This window comes from Rhinatrema bivittatum, chromosome 6 (assembly GCF_901001135.1).
Source record: "Rhinatrema bivittatum chromosome 6, aRhiBiv1.1, whole genome shotgun sequence".
NCBI lineage: Eukaryota > Metazoa > Chordata > Amphibia > Gymnophiona > Rhinatrematidae > Rhinatrema > Rhinatrema bivittatum.
This window is the reverse complement of record NC_042620.1, coordinates 273,010,737-273,032,493: the sequence shown is the minus strand read 5'-3', so window position 1 is coordinate 273,032,493 and position 21,757 is coordinate 273,010,737. Positions and strand designations below refer to the sequence as shown.

The 21,757-nt window shown below is 46.0% G+C and overlaps 1 protein-coding gene across 1 annotated transcript in view; it reads right to left on the bottom strand.

Moving 5' to 3' along the window:
- Positions 1–21,757, bottom strand: part of ZMYM3 (zinc finger MYM-type containing 3) — a 453,384-nt gene that overhangs the window by 57,605 nt on the left and 374,022 nt on the right. Inside the window, 1 exon segment of the mRNA XM_029607228.1 lies at positions 17,594–17,697. Within this exon segment, the coding sequence (XP_029463088.1) occupies positions 17,594–17,697 (104 nt within the window).

The following is a 21,757-nucleotide window of genomic DNA, read 5'->3' as shown; positions in this document are numbered from 1 at the left end:
CCTTACAGATCTCAGCAGGCGACAGCATCCGAGTTTCTGCCCAAGAGGCAGCTTGCGCTCTGGTAGAGTGAGCCTGACCTGTAGAGGCGGTGATTTTCCCGCGTCTACGTAGGCTGCCTTGATAACTTCTTTGACCCAGCGGGCGATAGTTGCCCATGAGGCCGCTTCCCCTTGCTTCTTCCCACTGTGTAGAACGAACAGATGGTCCGTCTTTCGTATTGCTTCGGACACTTCCAGGTATCAGGACAGTAGCCTGCCGATGTCGAGATGGCGTAGAATTCGACCTTCTTCTGACTTCTCCAAACCTTCTGTGGTAGGTAAAGAGATGGTTTGGTTGAGGTGGAAGTGCGAGACTACTTTGGGTAAGAAGGAAGGGACTGTGCGAAGATGGATGGCTTCTGGCATGATTCGGAGAAACGGATCACGGCAAGACAGTGCTTGTAGCTCTGAGACGCGTCGTGCGGAGCAAACAGCCAGCAGGAACACCATCTTCAAGGTTAACAAACGGAGGGACAGGCCTCGAAGTGGACGGAAGGCGTGTCCCGCTAGAAAGTCCAAAACGAGGTTGAGGTTCCACAGAGGTATGGGCCACTTCAGTGGTGGACGAATGTGTTTGACTCCTTTCAGGAAGCGTGAAACGTCTGGGTGTGTGGCGATGCTATTGCCGTCACTCCGGGGACCGTAGCAGGAAAGTGCTGCCACTTGGACCTTGATGGAACTGAGGGACAGACCCTTCTGAAGACCATATTGTAGGAAGTCCAAAATGATAAGAATCTTAGCGGCATGTGGATTGGTGCTATGAGCTTCGCACCGAGCCTCAAATACTCTCCAGATCCTTATATATGTTAGCGATGTGGAGAACTTGCATGCTCGGAGGAGTGTATCTATTACTGGACCTGAATATCCTCATGTCTTCAGTCTAGCCCTCTCAATGGCCAAACCGTAAGAGAGAATTGAGCCGGATCCTCGTGGAGTATGGGACCTTGTCGCAGCAGGTCCCGGTGCGGCGGCAGGGGTAGTGGATCCCCTGCCAGCAGTCTTCTCATGTCTGCATACCAGGGTCTTCTTGGCCAGTCCGGGGCCACTAGAAGAACTAGGCCTCTGTGCCGCTGAATCCTGTGTATAATGGCGCCCAGCAGGGGCCATGGCGGAAAAGCGTACAGTAGGATCTCCTGGGGCCATGGTTGTACCAGTGCATCGATCCCCTGAGACAGAGGATCCCGCCTGCGGCTGAAATATCTGGGTACTTGAGCGTTGGACCTGTCCACTAGTAGGTCCATGCCCGGGGTCCCCCACCGATTCACAATCATCTGGAACGCTGTGGGTGACAGTTGCCAATCCCCGGGATGTAGACTTTCTCTGCTGAGGAAGTCTGCTGCGGTGTTGTCCTTCCTGGCGATGTGGACGGCGGAGATGTCCTGGAGATTTGATTCCGCCCAAGTCATCAGAGGAGCTATTTCTAGTGATTCCTGTTGGCTTCTGGTTCCTCCCTGTTGGTTGATGTATGCCACCGTGGTGGCGTTGTCTGACATCACTCTGACTGCTCTGTGTCGCAGTCTGTGGGCAAGTCGCAGGCACGCTAGCCTGACTGCCCGTGCCTCTAGTCGGTTGATGTTCCATCCCGACTCTTCTCTGCTCCACCGCCCTTGGGTAGTGAGACCTTCGCAATGTGCGCCCCAGCTGCTCAGGCTGGTGTCTGTTGTGAGCAGGGTCCAGGTTGGAGAGGACATCCTGGACCCCCGGCTCCTGTGGCATTGCTGCAGCCACCATTGCAGCTGATTCCGTACCCTGGCTGGTAGAGGTAGGTGTACGGTGTAAGTTTGTGATATCGGGCTCCACCGGGATAGGAGGGCGCGTTGTAACGGCCTCATATGCACCCGAGCCCATGGTATCACCTCCAGAGTGGATGCCATTAGGCCGAGGACTTGTAGGTAATCCCAAGCCATGGGGCGGACGGCGCGCAGCAGGGCCTGCAGACGATTCTTGAGCTTTTCTCTTCTTTTGGGAGGCAAGCTGACTCTGTCTGCCTGAGTGTCGAATAGGACTCCTAGGTATTCCCTCGACTGAGACGGCTGTAGGGAACTCTTGTTTAAGTTTACTACCCAGCCTAGGCTCTCTAGAAGGGCAATCACTCGGCTGGTTGCCCGATGGCTCTCTTCTGGCGATTTTGCCCTGATCAACCAATCGTCCAGGTAGGGATGGACGAGAATTCCCTCCTTCCTGAGGGCCGCCGCCACTACTACTATGACCTTGGTAAAGATCCGCGGCGCTGTGGCTAACCCGAAGGGTAACGCCCGAAACTGAAAGTGTTGGTCCAAGACTTTGAAACGTAGATAGCGCTGATGATCCCGATGGATTGGGATATGCAGGTAGGCTTCTGACAGATCTAGGGATGTGAGAAACTCCCCTGGCTGTACTGAATTTTTGACAGATCGCAGGGTTTCCATGCGAAAGCTGGGTACCCGTAGGTAGCGGTTGACCGACTTGAGGTCCAGGACAGGCCGGAAAGTGCCCTCCTTCTTGGGCACTATGAAATAAATGGAATAATGCCCAGAATTTATCTCCCCTGCAGGCACTGGAATTATGGCCTTGAGGGAGAGAAGCCTCTGTAAGGTAACATCTAGCGCTGCCCTCTTGAGGGGTGAACAAGGAGATTCCACAAACTTGTCTGGCGGGCGCCAAAGAAAGTCCAGGTAGTACCCCTCTCGGATGATGGTGAGGACCCACTGGTCCGAGGTAATCTCGGCCCACCTGCGGTAAAAGAGGGTCAGCCTGCCCCCTATGGCTGCTACCACCGGATGGGCCGGCTGATTGTCATTGCGGGGTACGGCTGGGGCCGGAACCCGAGCCGGCTCCCCTCTTACTGTGCTTAGGCCGAAAGGGCTGGTTCTTGGCCTGCGACCGAGGTGCCTGGTAGCGAGTCCCGTAAGGGTTGAGGTGCTGAGAGGTTCTACCTCTGGGTGGTCTAGAAGACGGGTGCTGCCTCCTCCGTGGTCTGTCTTCTGGTAGACGAGGTAAAGGAGAGGCGCCCCATTTATTGGCCAGCTTCTCCAGGTCGCTGCCGAACAGGAGAGATCCCTCGAAGGGCATTCTCGTGAGACGAGTCTTGGAAGAGGAATCGGCCGACCAGTTACGTAGCCAGAGCTGCCTCCTGGCTGCCACTGAGGATGACACTCCCTTGGCTGCCGTACGGACGAGGTCGGAGGCTGCATCAGTAAGGAAAGAGAGAGCTGATTCCATCCCTTCTCCTGGGGCGTTGTTCCGAGCCTGAGATAAGCAGGAACGCGTCACCACCGTGCAGCAAGTTGCAATTCGTAGGGACATGGCTGCCACCTCAAAGGCCTGCTTCAGGATGGCGTCCAAACGCCGGTCATGTGTATCCTTGAGGGCCGTCCCTCCTTCCACCGGGATGGTGGTGCGCTTCACAATTGCGCTGACTATGGCATCTACCTGAGGGCACGCCAACATGTCCTTAGTTGCCGGGGCTAAGGGGTACATGCCAGCCAAGGCCCGACCCCCCTTGAATGAAGCCTCCGGTGCAGCCCATTCCAGATCGATTAGCTGATGTGCCACTCATAGGAGGGGAAAGTGGTGAGAAGTTTGGCGCAGGCCCTCTAATAGGGGGTTCACTCTAAGTTCCCCTGGGGTGTCATGGCCCGGAAGGGCCAGTTCCGACAGGCATTGCGAGATCAAGTCTGGAAGATCCGCTCTGGTAAAGAAGCGCCGCATGGTTCGATAAGGTTCTACCCCCGAGGGAAACTCTCCCTCCTCGGGGGGCTCATCTTCTTATTTATTTATTTAACGGATTTATATACCGGAGGTTCCTGTATAATATACATATCACCCCGGTTTACAATGAACAGTAAATATCGCTTCAAGTTAGAGGCTTACAATGAACATGGTTAATCCAAATAACAGGGAAATATAAATAATAATGTTAACAATTAAGAAGTGATAATAAATAGATAACAAAAAAATACATAAATACAATAGAAATAAATAGAAATAAATAAGTAACTAACAGTAAATTTTCTTCTGCCGGGTAGTCTGAATCCCCAGAATTGGGGCTATCAGGTGGCGAGTGGCCGCGCCTAGGCCGCGAGGGTCCAGGGGACGGGTCATTCTGGATGTACGGACCCGATCGGGGAGCTGACTGCATCGTGACAAAGGTATGAATCCCTTTGAATAACTCCACCCAGGAAATCGAAGCCATATCTGGCCGCATGGGAACCAGGCCCCCCTGGTTCACTGGCTGCTCCCCGCTGCCTGCTGGTTCCGGGGTGTTCCCTGAGGAACCGGAAAGAACGCTGGGCTGTAACCGGCCCTGGCCTGGTACTCCCAGGGCCTCTTCACATTGGGCACATAGGGAGTCTGCATCCTCATTCTGTGTGGCCCTGAGGTTGCATGCAGAGCAGAGATTGATGCCTACTTCTGGAGGTGCCGGCCCTGCCGAAGCCTGGGCACTCTTACTCTCCATGCCGCCAGAGAACTCAATAAGAGTCTGCGCTGTGCGCGAAAGCAGGCGCCTGAAACCAGCGCTCAGCAACGTGCGCCTAACAATGTGCGCCTAGAACGTTTGCCTATAACAGGCGCCTATAATCGGGCGCCTAGCAATGTGCGCCTATGAACGGGCGCCTAGCAATGTGCGCCTAACAATGTGCGGCTATAGCAATGCGCCTAGACCGTGCGCCTATAGCAGTGCGCCTATAGCAGTGCGCCTATAATCGGGCACCTAAGGACTTGCGCCTAGCAATGTGCGCCTATAAATGGGCGCCTATGAACGGGCGCCTAGCAATGTGCGCCTATGCGCCGATCGCCGTGCGCGTAGCAATGGACGCCTATCGCCGTGTGCGTAGTAATAGGCGGGACGCTTTAGGTAGAAGATAATGGCAAGCAGGCAGATGAAATGGCGGCCTACTGAACTGGCCGCCCCAGAGGCACACTCTGCTTCTCCTCGGATCCTCGGAGACCAATAAGTAAATATATACGCCTTACCTTGTCTTCGGCGCTTCCCGGCTGCAACCCGGGCGGTCTCCGGCTGCGGGGGGAGAGGGTGAGTACCTTCACCGCCGCGCTCGAGGAGGTGCACCCGCTGCCTCTAGGCCGCGCCCGAACTCGTCTTGCTCGGGGGCCAAGTCCACGCCGGGACCGAGGCTGCCTCTAGGCCGTGCCCGAGCCCTTCTCGCTCGGGGGCAGGTCCCTGCCGTGAGTCGGCCACCGGACCGAGGCACTTACCTCCGAGGGACCACGAAAATCACCTCGGGAAACTCAACTGGGGGAAGGACAGACTGGTATCACCGCAGGAGTGCGGGGCTCGTCGTCAATAGATATCGTCTAGTGAATTTAGTACTGAATTGCTTCACTTCCTGTGGGGGTATATGTACCCGTGCTGACGTCAGATCTGTCTCCAACTGCTAGCACGAGCACGCTATACCCACTTGTTTTGAGTCCATCTGCTACATGCTAGGAAAAGCAGTTTTTACTGCTTTTCTGTGCACTTTCCCGGTGCCGGCAGAAACTAGCGCCTACCTTTGGGTAGGTGCTAATTTCTTAGAGTAAAATGTGCGGCTTGGCTGCACATTTTACTTACTGTATCCCGCGCGCATACCTAATAGGGCCGTCAACATGCATTTGCATGTTGTGGGCGCTATTAGGTGCTGCGGGTTGGACGTGCGTTTTCCACCCCTTGCTGAATAAGGGGTAAGGGAAAACGCGCGTCCAAGAGCAGGCTAACAGTGCGCTCCGTTGGAGCGCACTGTACTGTATCGGCCTGAATGTTTTTTAAAGTCAAAGTCAGGGGGACCAAAATTCAGAATTATATGGCTATATAACTTAGCCAGATAAGACCCATTCGGCTAACTTACATGTGATATTCAGCAGCATGGCTATGCTGTCCTTGTAGAAATCACCACTTAGCTGAATAACTCATATCCAGCTAAGTTTAGACCTGCCATTAAGCAGATCTAACTTATCCATCTACCATAGGCAGATAATTCTGAGTATCGGCATTTATCCGGCTAAGATAGACAGATAAGTAGCACCTCCCTGATCCATTCATTAGATATTTAGCTATCTACTTAGCTGGATAAGTGGTGACTGCTGAATGCAACCAGATATTCAGCAGTTGCTACTTATCCAGCTAAGTAGTGCTGAATATTGATCTCAAGATAATAAGCATTTAACATTTTTATTACTTAAAGACTATTTTTACAGTGGTGTAGGCATTCATATTATTTATTTATTGTATTTACATACCATTGTTCTGGATTCAATCACAAAGGACAGATGGTTGATTACAGTAATTCTATGTGGCTCTCTCAAATTGCTATTTGAAAGTGCTGCAGCTCCTGGAAAATGCAGCCACTCAGCTGATAAAAGAAAATTGCTTCTTATCTGCTAATTTTATTCCTGTAGTACTACAGATCAGTCCAGGCTCCTGGATTTTGCCTCCCTGCCCGCAGATGGAGACAGAGAAAGTTTCACTGGCACTGTACATAACCCAATGTGCCACCTGCAAATCCCTCAGTATTGACCAACAAGCCAGAAGAAGGTAAAGTTGTCCAAAACAGATAATGGAAAACTCGTTTCCCAAATTTAACATAGGCAATCAGCACTAAAAGCCTCCAACAACTCCACACTATATACAAAGTCACAGTATGAGTGGCAGACTCCCCCCCCCCCCCCAGTAAATGGCCAGGTCTCTGGACTGATCTGTAGTACCACAGGTAAGAACCAATTTTCCTTTCCCTGTACATAAACAGATCAGTCAAGACTCCTGGGATGTACCTAAGCTCCCTTTAACTTGGGTGGGACCTGGAGAGTCCTGCTCGCAGAACACTCTCACCAACACACATGGAAGCTGGAGCCCCAACATCCAAGTGATAATGCCTAGAAAAAGTGTGCAATGACTTCCCAGTAGCCACCTTGCAAATTTCATGTGCAGACATCTGTTGTGACTCAGCCCAGGAAGTCACCTGAGAACATGTTGAGTGCACCCCTAAATCCCCCCCAGCACTGGGAGCTCTTTAAAAATGTAAGTCAACTTCATTGCTTCCTTTAGCCACCATGCAATTGTAGCCTTAGAAGGCTTACTTCCCTTCTTTGGACCTCTCCACAGTACAAAAAGGTGATCCTATCGACGGAAATCATTAGTGACCTTTAGATTCTTCAATAATTCACGCCTCCCATCTAAGAGCCTAAGCTCCCCCACATGAGGAGTAGAGGAATCCAAATAGAGAAAAGCTGGAAGTTCCATTGTCTAAGATGGAATGCAGAGACTACGTCAGGCAGAAAAGAAGGCACCATGCTTAAAGATACCCCAAATGCAACGTCCATAGGAAGCTATTTCAACACAATGCCTGGTGCTCGAAAATTTCCTGGCTGAACAAATAGCCACCAGGAAAACCACTTTAAGAGTCAACTCCTAATTTGTAACTCTCTTTATGGGTTCAAACCGAGCATCACACAATCCTCTAAGGACTAGATTCAGATTCCATGACAGACAAATGTTTCGCACCCGAGGATGCAAATTCTTAGCTCTCCGAAGGAACAGTATAACATCCGGATGTGCGGAGAGAGGATACCCTTGCACCTTATCCCGGAGACAACCCAATGTCACTACCTGGACTCTCAGAGTTAAAGACCAATCCCTTGACCAGAACCTTCCTGTACAAAAACAAAATATGCAATACCATAGCCTGAACAGGTTGAGGCTACACTCCATCAACAGCAGACTAGGACTCGAAGACCTTCCAAATTCGCACATACGTAAAAATGTAGGTGGTCACCTAGCCTCCAATAAGGTGGAAATAACTGTTTCGGAATATCCTCTCCATCTCAGTTGTCTCCTCTCAGAAACGAAGCCACAAGACAGACATGAACTGCCCAACCTGAAAACGTCAGGCCCTGGTGGCGAAGAGTCCACAAATGTCTGAACCTCAGTGGCCCGTCTATGGCCATGTTGATCAGATCTGGGAATCATGGTCAAATTGGCCACTCCAGAGCTACCAGGATCATGTTGCCTGGATGTTTCTCTATCCACCATAATCCCTTGTCCACCATAGGCCACAGAGTGAAGAAATAACAAAGACTTCCTTGAGTCCACTGCAGCACTAGAACATTGATTCCTTCCATACTGTGTTCTCTTAGCGGCTGTAAAACCGCAATGCTTTGGTGTTCTCTTTGGTCATCATTTTAAGTCCATATGGGGACACCCCCATCTTCTGTGAATGAGACATATCGCTGCCTCTGACAGCTCAAATTCCCCAGGGTCTAACTTTTTCAGACTGAGAAAATCTGCCTGAATGTTGTCTACTCCAGCAATGTGAGATGTTGCCAGTCGCTCCAAGTGCTGCTCTGCCCAGAGAATCAACTCCTGGGCCTCTTGAGCCACCACCTGATCCTTGGTTCCACCTTGACAGCTGATGTAGGCCACTGTCATCACACTGTCCGACTGGATCTGTACTGGATGGCTGCGTAACCATGGCAGACAGGCAAACAACACAAAATGCACCATTCTAGTCTCTAACCGATTAATAGACCATGAGGCCTCCTATTTCGACCACTGGCCCTGCACTGACTGATCTTGACACAATGCCCTCCATCTACAGAGGCTTGCATTGATGTTGACTATTACCCAATTCAGAACCTCCAACTTTGCACCTTGCTCAAAAATGGTGTGAGTAAGCCACCACGAAAGACTTTCCCTGGCTTTCCCCTCTAACGAAAGAGGAAGATTAAACTCTTTCAATAACTGATTCCAGCAGGCGAGAAGAGCCCCCCCCCCCCCCGAAGAGGCCGCATATATGTGAACGCCCAATGCATTCATTCCAATGTCGATGCCATAGAACCCAGGACTTGTAAATAGTCCCAGACCCTGGGCACCAAAAGATCTAGCAGATGCTAAGTCTGACTGCAATTTCAGCAATCTCTCTCCGTGAGAAACACTCCAGCAATGTGTCAAACTGAGTTCCCAGATACTCCAGAGTTTGAGAGAGAACTAAATGGCTCTTTGCTAGGTTCACCACCCATCCTAGAGACTTCGAGTGCATCGGTACCTTTTGTACTGATTTTCGACAGAGGTACTCTGATTTTGCATGAATGAGCTAGTCATCCAGAAACAGATGCACCAACACACCCTCCTTTTGTAATATGGCTGCCATCACCACCATCACCTTGGTGAAGGTACACGATTCTGTCATGAGGGGAAGGGCTTGAAATAAAAAATGTTCCCTTAGGACCATGAACCTCAGGAATCTCTGGTGCTTCGGCTTGATGGCTATGTGCAAATAGACCTCTATCAGAGTTGAGAGATGTGAAGAACTCTCCCAAGTGTACTGCCGCTATGACTTACCTCAGAGTTGGACTCAGTCTCCATATGGAAATGGGGAACCTTGTGAGCCACATTTACCTTCTTTAAATCCAATATTGCCTGAAACGTCCTTTTTTTTTTCCCTTGGAACCACAAAATAGATTGAATAGAGGAAAATTGGTTCTCCTCCTTTTTAAAACTTGCCTCCGGCGTATTCCACTGAAGGCCAAATAATTCTTGAATTGGATACAGGGAAGGAAGAAACAGGATGCTTAACTTAAATTGACCTCCGGCCACACTGAGTATGTTTGGGGTCTGAGCCAACAAACTCAAGACATCTCTGTGAAAAAAAGAAAAAAATCTGAGCAGTCCGACACGGCTATCAGGTATAATTTCTCCCTGTTCTAGAGGTGAGAAAGCCAATTCCCCATCGGAATCCTCCGGGGTCTCATGAGCTACATCCCCTTGAACCTTACCAAGGACAGCCACCCCTGTGGTGTTTGCCCACCATGACTGACAAAATAGGAGGCCCGAGCATGCGATTCCTACATAGTAGGTTGCTTTACCTTCACTGGGCGTCACTGCAGAAAGGTCCACAAGCCCTGGAAACATTCCACCCAGGAGAATGGATCTATATCGGATCCCATAGGCCCAACCTTCTCTTGAGAATGATTCTGCCATTGGGAACAAGGGAGGAGAACTGAACATTGCCTCAACTCCCACTCCACTCCCCTCCAGTGACAATATAGTGGAGGGGATGTCCCAACATGGGCAAAAGCTGTAGTAGTCAAATCGCTTTCAGCATCTAAACAGCACTGACATCAGAGAGAGCGAGGACTGAATTACTCTCAGACAGCAAGCCTCAAAGATAGAAAGGTGCTTGGATCTGTTCGTCCCCCATGCCTAGCTCTTCTGAATTTCGGCTCTAGGCGGCTCCTGCAAGCACACCAATGCCACTCGGGTGTATGCACACACCCCTCCAGAACCCGCTTAAATATGCACTCAAGACAAGGTCGCGGTTATACGTGCACAAGGACATGTGCAAATACGCGCTCGTCCAAGCCGTGCTTGTACGCTCACAAGTACTCGTGCAAATACACGCTCTAGTCTAGGTCACTGTCTTACTCGACAAGTACCTATGCAAATACACACCCAAGCACCTGTACAAATACGCGTTCAAGTTTAGCTCGCAGGTGTACGCGCCCAAATCTAGGCCACAGCCTTACTTGCACAGGTCCCCACTCATGCAACCGCCACGTGGCAATAATGTGTGCACACACCTATGTGTGCGAGAATAGAACCACTGCCGCAGCTTCCAGGCAGCTAAGCAAAGTCAGCATGCACCTTCAGTGCATTTAGGCCTGGATTTGTTAAACATATCTAAATAAACATTGCACCGAAAATCACTAAAGGGTTGACTAGCTTCTCAACAGCTCAGGCCTCTTGACCGGCCGAGAATCCGTAGAGACTGCAGCCAAGAGCCAGCATCTCTATTGTCTGATCCACTAAATAAGCTTTGTGCATAAGCAAAATAAAGCAGTAAGAAAATAAGGGATTAACTAGTTAATAACTGAACCAAAAAAATCACTAGTTGATGTAACCAATGTTGACACAGAACTAAATCCCAATATTTGAAGTTATATAATAGGAATTAAAATGTTCTTTTTATTATCATGTAATTAAAACTACTATCTCATTTTTAATAGTTTCTAATGATATCTATGAAAAAATCTTTTTATATAGAAAGATAAGACCTCAGCACCAGCATAGAATCTGATGTTTAACAGAAACTAATTAACAGGTCGGTACAATCACTGGTCTATTATCTTCCTTTTGTTTTTGGTTTTTTTTTTAATAAAAAGAGGCTCTCAATTTTCCGTTAAAGTGCTGAAACTTGCGTTGAAGCTATATATTAAACACATTGCAATTTAAAAATATTGGACTTGAGCTTTAAACTATGATAGTTTTGAGCTGTGCTGCCCGAATAAGAATTTGCAAAGCGAGCAAAATTACTTTCAATTTTCTTGTACTCCTGCATAGAGAGTTACTGTCCCGACATAAAATGTACTTATCTTAGCAACTTGTTCAATTGCTTATGAACTAGTAGTGTACTGTTGAGCCCAAGTGTGTTTCTTCGGCTAACACAATCGCTATGTTTTTTTCTTTTAGAACCGCCAAACTGCCGACGTTGTCAACGTTTTGAAACCTACATCAGGGTGGGCTCTACGACATGAAAAAACAAGCGAATAAAATTTCACATAACCTATAACAGCCTTATGTTTAATTTTCTAGTAAAATTTATTACTCTGAATTGCTGTCATGGATTTATGCCGTTACTACTCACTTTTTTGCAATGGACTTGCCGTCTCAATAGTCGGGTTAAAGCAAGGCATATCAGCTTGGCTGCCTCTATTTAAACAACAAACTTACTTGAAAGTGACCAATCATTGTGCTTGTGCTAACGTCACTGCATGATGACGTATAAGGTTTAAATGTCCTGCAACCACTTCTCCTCTCCTGTCAAAATACGCATGTCAGTGAAAACAAATAAAATTGAATGTTCTTCAAACAATTCTTTTCTGAATGTTGATTCAATTACATTCAATGATGAATTAAACTGTTCCACTCGATATTGCTATTTAAACCATTTGGTTCTTCTGACATCAATTTGAAAATCCATTGGTGTTCCTTTTTGTACAGCAATTTCTCACAATTACCTCCTCTTGCATCCAATCCGATATCTATTACAAACCCATTATTTCTTCTAATGAATCGCTGTTAGAACCATTATCCAAATTCACAGATTGTTTTTTGAGAGAATTTGTATCACAGTGCCCAACATTTATACGAGATACTACACATTTTCTACAAATGATAGAACCCTTGTTAGATGATATGCAAGATAAATGGTTGGTCACTTTAGATATTATATCGCTTTATACTTCAATTCCACAAAATGAAGCGCTAGAGATCATAGAGGTTTTTTTTTTGAACAAGAGAGTGGAACACATCGTATACCAACTGAGTTTATATTAAAGCTGGCAACCATTGCATTGAAAAAAAATGTTTTTGTTTTCCAAAATACATTTTTCAGCAAATTTCAGGCATGGCAATGGGGGCCACCATGGCCCCCTCCATTGCAAATTTATATATGTCCAAGTTTGAGGCAACATGGGTTGAAAATTCTCCTTTTGCATCCAAAATCTTTTTTTTATAAACGATTTATTGATGACATTTTCATCATTTGGTGTGGGAATGAAGTGGAATTATCTTTTGAAAAATGGATCAACACATGCAATAAAAAAATTCAATTTGTCATGCAATATAATTTCACAGAAATTTCTTTCTTGGATGTTAGATTACAAAAAGCTGATTCTGGTGAAGTGACAACCAGTGTTTTCAAAAAACCAACAGATCAAGATACAATCCTTCACTACAATAGTGCACATCGTTTACCATTAAAAAACAGCTTACCATTTTCGCAGTTTTTGCAGTATAAACGTATTTGTTCGAATAACCAGATCTTCAAGACACAATCAGAAAAACTGGCTGAAGATTTTAAACAATGTGGTTACCCCAAAAAATGCATTAAAAATGCATTCAAAAGAGCTCTTTATTACGATAGAAGTGCATTACTGACCCCTTGTCAGAAGCAAGACAGATCTCAGACAATTACATGTGTCACTAAATATTCTCCTATATCACGTAACATAATAAGAAGTATGAGTAATCATTGGCACATTGTTAAAATGATCCCTGGGTTTGAGAATCTCGATTTCCGCATGGCATTTTCCAGGAGCAGAAATCTTAAAGAAATCCTAAGTCCATCAACTTTGCCAGAAAAAACTGATGTAATATCAACTATTGATGGATCCAAACCAATAGGACATCACAAGTGTGGACACTGTAAAATTTGTGATCAAACATTAGAACTTCGAATTCACTTGTTCACGCACAAATTATACATACAAATTAAGACATTTCACAACCTGTCAGAGCACTTTTGTGGTATACATTATCAAATGCCCATGTAATAAAATTTACGTTGGACAAACTAAGCGCTCATTACGATTATGTATTGGAGAACATAAAAGTTGTTTGAAAAACAAAAAAAGAATCAGCACCTATTGTGGCACATTGCATTGCAGAACAACATAAGTTACAGGATTTACGATGGTTTGTAATAGATCATATCGGATTGGATGCAAGAGGAGGTAATCGTGAGAAATTGCTGTACAAAAAGGAACACCAATGGATTTTCCAATTGATGTCAGAAGAACCAAATGGTTTAAATAGCAATATCATGTGGAACAGTTTAATTCATCATTGAATGTAATTGAATCAACATTCAGAAAAGAATTGTTTGAAGAACATTCAATTTTATTCGTTTTCACTGACATGCGTATTTTGACAGGAGAGGAGAAGTGGTTGCAGGACATTTAAACCTTATACGTCATCACACAGTGACGTTCGTACGAGCACAATGATTGGTCACTTTCAAGTAAGTTTGTTGTTTAAATAGAGGCGGCCATGCTGATATGCCTTGCTTTAACCCAACTATTGAGACAGCAAGTCCATTGCAAAAAAGTGAGTAGTAACGGCATAAATCCATGACAGCAATTCAGAGTAATACATTTTACTAGAAAATTAAACATAAGGCTGTTATAGGTTATGTGAAATTTTATTCGCTTGTTTTTTCATGACGTAGAGCCCGCCCTGATGCAGGTTACGAAACGTTGACAACGTCGGCAGTTTGGCGGTTCTAAAAGAAAAAAACATAGCGGTTGTGTTAGCCGAAGAAACACACTTGGGCCCAACAGTACACAACTAGCTCATAAGCAACTGAACAAGTTGCTAAGATAAGTACATTTATGTTAGGACAGTAACTCTCTATGTGGGAGTACAAGAAAATTGAAAGTAATTTTGCTCGCTTTGCAAATGCTTAGTCGGGTGGCACAGCTCAAAACTATCATAGTTTAAAGCTCAAGTTTAATAGCTCAAAACTACCACAGTTTAAAGCTCAAGTCTAACATTTTGAAGTTGCAATGTGTTTAATATATAGCTTCAACACAAGTTTCAGCACTTTAATGGAAAATTGAGAGACTGTTTTTATAAAAAAAAGAAAAAAACAAAAGGAAGATAATAGACCAGTAATTGTACCGACCGGTTAATTAGTTTCTGTTAAACATCAGATTCTATGCCGGTGCTGAGGTCTTATCTTTCTATATAAAAAGATTTTTTCATAGATATCATTAGAAACTATTAAAAATGAGATAGTATTTTTAATTACATGATAATAAAAAGAACATTTTAATTCCTATTATATAACTTCAAATATCGGGATTTAGTTCTGTGTCAACATTGGTTACATCAACTAGTGATTTTTTGGTTCATAAGCAAAATAAAACCAGCAGTAGACCTCTACCAGAACCAGAGACTCCTCCTCAGTGCAAGTGCCTCTTTGCACCTCTGCAGGACAGGAATCACTGGTGATAATTAAGGAGAGGATTCCCCTGCCTCTCCCGCTGATGCTGCAGACACTACTAGGGAATCAAAAATGGCCCCAGTTCCCGCGCTGACAGAGATAGCCTCAGCACTAAACCCTGTCAACCGCAAGGCTCATTTTTCCATCGGTCTAGCACTGGGCTCCCCTGAAGATACTTCCCCAGCAGGGATGCACACAGAATACAAGCTGTTGAATTTAGGGAAACCGGAACTGCGAGTCTGCATACGAATGGCAAGGTCTGCTTCATACCATTGCCATGCGGCCCGAGCAGCTCGCCGCTATTGCTACCCTGTATCTGAACATCAGGAATCCCCTGGGTGACCAGTTCTGAAGCAGTGATCAAGGCCCCAAGCGACTGGCCCAACAATTCCACTGCCTCCCGGTTGCTCTTGCTAGCTTTTTTTTTTTTTAAACAAGCTATAAACATGCAACCACTGCTGTAACTAGCTCTGGAACAAAGAGGAACAGAAATTCAATACTTCTCTGCTCAGACAGGACCCGAAATGCAGAGTTGCCAGTGGAATCAACACTGCCTCATCGGGGATGAGGGATCTGGATCACCATATATACACCCCATGGAATCTCAGAGCGAGCTGCCATCAAGGGTCACCAACCCCTTAATCGTCCACCTCAAACCAGGGGGGGGGGGGAATGGCCCCTCCAGGACTTAACAATCCCTTGAGAAGAACTGGAGATCTCTCTTCTTTTTCTTTTATATACTCCAAACCAGTGGGTCTCAACTTTTTTTCTGCTGGGACACACCTCATAGATGATGCTTTTCTGAGTGACACACTGAATACATGATCATCATGGGGCTAAATTTAAACATATACTCTTCATCCACAGGAATCCCACGACACCCAATAATAGGTGCATTGCAGAACTAGGATATTTCCCCAAACAACTCACCATACAAAAAAGACATTTTGATACTGGTATCATTTCAGTATCAGAAAAAAAAACTCTCTACTTCCAGGCTCATTGTAAAATATAAACCTGAAAAAAAAACAAAAAAACAGCACATGTATAGCAAACTTGCCATACCATAACAGCACTAACTCCGAGGACTCAAGCAGCAATAGCCCTACCAATGAAAAGGCAGCAGTGCACCACCAATGCATGTCCTATTGAGTAAACACCTCAAATAAGACTGACACAAATGCCTACCTGCTAATAAAAAATCACCAAATACAGAATCAAAGATCACAAATTACAAATGTGGAGACAAAATCTGGAATGGAAAACTCAAAAAGCCACTCTGCATGCAGTGCAAAACCGGAGAAATAGAAATAGATATATTTTCTCCTACACTAAGCAAGGTACAAAGATAGAAGAAATGCACATTTCCAAAACTGACATAATTATGCCTTTTGAATCCTGTCACTCCTCCTTCCATGCTCCCATCATTTCTCCCAATTATTCCATTTCAATCATCCTCTCACACATCCCTGTCCAGCATTCCTGCCCCCCAAATCCTCTTCCCTGTGCTCCCTCTCTCCCCTGCTCAACTCTCCCTACCCCCTTCTCACCCTCCCTACCCAACTACCCTGACTCCCTGTTTCCCACCCCTTCCTGCTCAACAGCCCCCACATTCTGTCTCTCTTCCACCTCCCTGCCCAACATCTCCAACCTTCTTTGCTCCACCCTCCACAGGGTGAAGAAAGCATCAGTAGCTTCACTTCCAGGCCCAGTGGGGGAAGATAAAGTTAGTGTTCCATCAGACCCAGAAAAAAAAAGGAGTTGGCAATATCTCGCTCTGATCTGGGAGAATGAGGAAACAGCCTTTCACTGACCCAGAAAGAGAAGGAAGCAAGAGTGGTCTCTCATCAGATCTGATTAAAGGAGAAGTCAACCAACTTTCATCTGGGCAGATGAGGAGAGATCAGTCTCTTTCTGGCCCTGCGACACACCTCCCAGGACCTTGTGACACACTAGTGTGTCCCGACACATCTGTTGAGAACCACTGCTCCAGACTACAGGTTTTAACACCATCTACCATCTGAAGACAGAAATACTGAGGGACTGTGGGTGGCACACTTGGGTTATGTACAGTGCCAGAGAAACTTTCTCCGTCTCCATCTGTTGGTAGGGAGGCAAAACTCAGGAGTCTGGACTGATCTGGGTATATATAGGGAACAGCAAGTGTTCCTAGAGATCCCTATTACTCTGGTATTACATGAACTATACTGGTTTCCTGTACTTCAGAGAGTAAATTTTAAGTCTGTCACACAAGTATTATTGTTCTCAAGCATGATGATCCACATTATCTCGCAGATTTCTTATCAGTATATACTCCCACTGAAAAGGCTACATTCTGCAGTTAAAAATGTAATGCTGGCTTCAGTTAAGCATTACATCTTCCAGAAACACGTACATGAGCTATTTCAGTGGCTGGGCCCACTTGATGCAATGCATTACCAGCTGACTCCATGAAATTGATGATTGCAAGACATTTTTAAAGAAATTGAAAGCCTTTTAATTCCAGCAAACATTTTGCTAGGTTTTATTTTACTTTTATGATTTTATGTATTTTAGCATATTGCCTGTATTTATTTAGAATGATAGTTTACTTATCTTTTTAGATGGTTTAATATTATATTGTCTCATATCTCCAAGATGTTTATGTTCAAATTTGTAAACTACCTAGAATGATTTGTATTAAAATAGACAGGTTATAAGAATATTAAAATAAAGCTGTAAATGAGCAGTGGCATTGCCAGATCTTCACATCAGATCCTTATACCCAAAGCTACCAGATGTGAGGCTCACTGTCTCACCTTCCTGAGGGTCCGTGGAATTTCCTGTTCTGTGGAAACATCATCTGGTCCAACCAATCCACAGTCAAAGAGGAAATCCACACTGGGATTAATATCCAATGGATCTGAAACCACAAAATGAGCAAAGTTTGAACTGCAGACAAAGTATTCTCATTGGCTGAGGGAATACAGAGGATGCAAGGAGCAGCTACTTATTGGCCAAGAGTCCAGTGGGAGTAGGAGTGTTGGAGGTGGAGAGGAAGTAGCACATTAGCTGAGAGCACAAAATGGTCTAAATTTTGAAAAGATACACAGTTGTATATCTGTGAAAAACTGTTTCCGTTCATATGGAACAGATTTACTCAGTTCTTACATAGAAACATAGAAACATAGAAATGACGGCAGAAGAAGACCAACCGGTCCATCCAGTCTGCCCAGCAAGCTTCACACATTTGTTCTCATACTTAACTGTTTCTCTTGGCTCTTAGTAACCTTATGTTCTAATTCCCTTTTCACCCCCACCATTAATGTAGAGAGCAGTGCTGGAGCTGCTTCCAAGTGAAATATTAAGTTTGATTAGTTGGGTAAGCGGCAGCATAGCTCTCTGCCATGAAGCAGAGGGCAATGCTGGAAATGTGTGAAGTATCAGTTTTTCTTTTCCCCTGTCATTGAAGCAATGACAGGGGAAAACAAAAATGGTCAGTGATAAATTCACAATATCCATACAAAACCATCAGAAAATATTGTAAACCATAATTAAATAAACCTAATGAGAAATTACTACTTAGCTGATAATTTCCTTTTCTCTAATGAAGACAGGTTAATCCAAGACCAGTGGGTTATGCACCTCTACCAGCAGATGGAGATGGAGCAAAGCTAACCTGACATCATGGTATATATACCCCTACTCTGATATCAGCCCACTAGTATTCTCTACAAAAGCCAACTGTGGACAAACTAGTAATACTTGATTATAACCATTAACAAACAACCACTCAAGAACTCAGCAACAGGAAACACTGAGTTCAGCCAAAGAGTGTAACATCGCTAATCTAGGGACTGAAACTGACACTTACCAGTTTATCCCTGGAACACAGTCACTCAGGAGGACAACAGAACCACAAACTGGCAGCCAAGGGCGGAAAGGTGGATTAACCTGTCTTCATTAGAGAAAAGGAAATTATCAGATAAGTAGTAATTTCTTATTTCTCAGCATTCAGACAGGTTAATCCATGACCACTGGGATGTACCCAAGCTACTCCCGAAAAGGGCGGGAGGCTGCCTTGGTACAACCAACAGTGCACGCACAAAAACTGCATCCTCCCAGGCTACCTGGAAAAAATGTGTAAAGAGGATCATGTCACCGTTCGGCAAATTTCAATGGGAGACAACAATCAAAGCTCCACCCATGACACTGCCTGAGCCCTAGGTTAGGTAACGGCTGCTCAGCATCCACATATGCAGCTGTGATAACTTCCTTAATCCAGCGGGCTATTGTAGCCTGCGATGCCAGCTCACCCTATTTAATCCCACCGTGGAGCACAAACAGTTGGTCAGACTTCCTAAGAGGTCTAGAAACCTCCAAATATCTCAAGAGATGTCACTTGACATCCAAGGTCCGCAACAGACAATATTCTTTCACATCTCTTTCCCTATTCAGCGTTGGCAGGGAAATCAATTGATTCAAGTGAGAGTTAAAACCATTTTTGGCAAAAAAGTCGGAACAGTTCGCAGATGGACCACTCCCGGAGTCACTTGCAGGAACAGTTCCCAGCAAGAAAGCCTGCAGTTTGGAAACTCTACATGCAGAACAAATTGCCACCAGAAAAACAATCTTCAAGGTAAGTAACCTCAAAGAGAGGATAAGCAGTGGCCGAAAGATGGGACCCACCAGAAAATCAAGAACCAGATTAAGGCTCCACAAGGGAGGACGAAGATGCTTCATCCCCTATCAAGAACCGGCCCACATCTGGATGGGTCGACAATGGTCCACCATTTACCTGGCCCTGGAAACAGACATTAGTAGCCACCTGTACCTTCAAGGAATTAAGGACCAAGCTTTTAATCAACCAACCCTGAAAAAAGTCCAAAATGAGTGAGATCTTAACCAAATGAGGAAGACCCCCTCGTTCCACACACCAAGCTAAACCCGAACATAGGCTAAGGAGATTGAGAACTTCCGAGCTTGAAGCAAGATGGAAATCACAGCAGTAGAATATCCATGCTTCAGCAACTGAGCCCTTTCAAGGGCCATACCATAAGACAAAATCGAGTTGGATCCTCATGAAGAATAGGCTCCTGTCGCAAAAGATCTCTTTGAAGAGGAAAACTGAGAGGAGAGTCAGGCAAGAGTCTCCGCAGATCTGCATACCATGACCTTCTGGGCCAGTCGGGAGCCACAAGAAGCACCATCTCAGTGTGCCTCTCGATCCTCCAAAACAGCCTGCCCAACAAGGGCCACGGGGGGGGGGGGGGGGGGGCATACAGAAGCTTGCCCTTAGATCACTCCTGCACTTGAGCATCAATGCCCAGAAATTTTGAATCTTACCTGCGACTGAAGACATGAGGAACCTTTACACTGCGTATCGTTGCTAGCAAGTCTAGATATGGTAGGTCCCAGCAGCCCAGTATGAGCTGGAACGCTTCGCCTGACTAGTCCTATTCTCCTGGATCCAGACCCTGTCTGCTGAGAAAAATCGGCTCTCACATTGTATTTTCCCACAATTTGGGAGACAGAGATCTCCTGGAGATGGAACTCTTCCCATATCATGAGCTGGTGTATTTCCTGCAATGCTTGTTGACTCTTGGTGCCTCCCTGGCAACTGATGTAAGCCACTGTCGACACAATTGTCTGACATCACTCAGACCATTTTGACCCTGTAAGGGGTCGGCAAACTGCAAGCATGCCAATCGAACGGCACGCACTTCCAGATGATTGATGCTCCAGAGCGACTTTGCTGAACTCCACGCCCTCAATAACTGACAGTGAGTCCCCCAACCCTGGAGGCTTGCATCCGTCATGAGCTCCAGCCAGTTTGAAACTTGCAAGGAAGCTCCTGTCCTTAGATGGTCCACCTGCAACCACCATTTCAGTTGGATGCTGATCTCCATTGGTAACTGAAGCTGTATCGAGTAGTCCTGAGACTGCGGACTCCACCGGGAAAGCAGTGTGCGCTGAAGAGGACGCATATGTGCCCTTGCCCACAGAACCCCTATAAAGTGGCCACTATCAAACTGAGCACCTGCAGATATGACAATACCATCAGGCAAACTGCTTCTATCAATAGTTGTACCAGAGCCATCAGCTTCTGAATGCAGATCTCTGGCAGAAAAACCCTGCCTTGCTTCATGTCAAGAAGTACACAGAAATACTCCAGCATCTGAAACTGCTGTAAATTGTTCTTGATCAAGTTCACCACCCAATCTAGCTCCTGCAACAAGGAGACCACCTTGTGCGAGGCTTGAAGCCTCTCCTCCAAGCTTTTGGCCCGAATTAGCCAGTTGTCTAGGTACAGTGGACCAGAATGCCATCCTCTCTCAATGCTGCTGCTACCACCACCATGACTTTGGAGAAGGTTCTAGGTGTGGTGGCCAAGCCAAAGGGGAGTGCTTAAAACTGATAATGTCGCCCCAAAACAGTGAACCGCATAAACTGTTGATGTGCCAGACAAATGGGAATATGTAGATATGCCTCTCACAAATCCAGAGACATAAGAAACTCCACCACCTGTACTGCCTTTATCACTAAGCATACTGTTTCCATGCAGAAACTTGCAAATGATGATTGACTCCCTTCAAGTCCAGGATGGGCCAGAAAGAACTCTTCTTCTTGGGCACAGCAAAATAAATGGAATAACGGCCGATATTTTGTGATTTGGGCACTGGAATCACAGCGCGCAAACTCAGAAGCTTCGACAACATAGTCTTATCTGCCTGCCTCTTTTGTGGCAAGCTGCAGGGAGTCTCCATGAGGACGCCCCAAGAAACATTGGGAAATTCCATAGCATAGATGCCCTTATCACCTCCAGAATCCAATGGTCTGATGTGATCCTGACCCATCTCCGATAAAACAGAGATAGATGACCCCACTAACCTCTGCTCTGGGAGGAGGTCAGGAGACACCGCTATCCGAGCCTGCACCCCGGCTGGGCTGCCTGGGCCAAAAGGGTTGAGACCTTCCAAAGG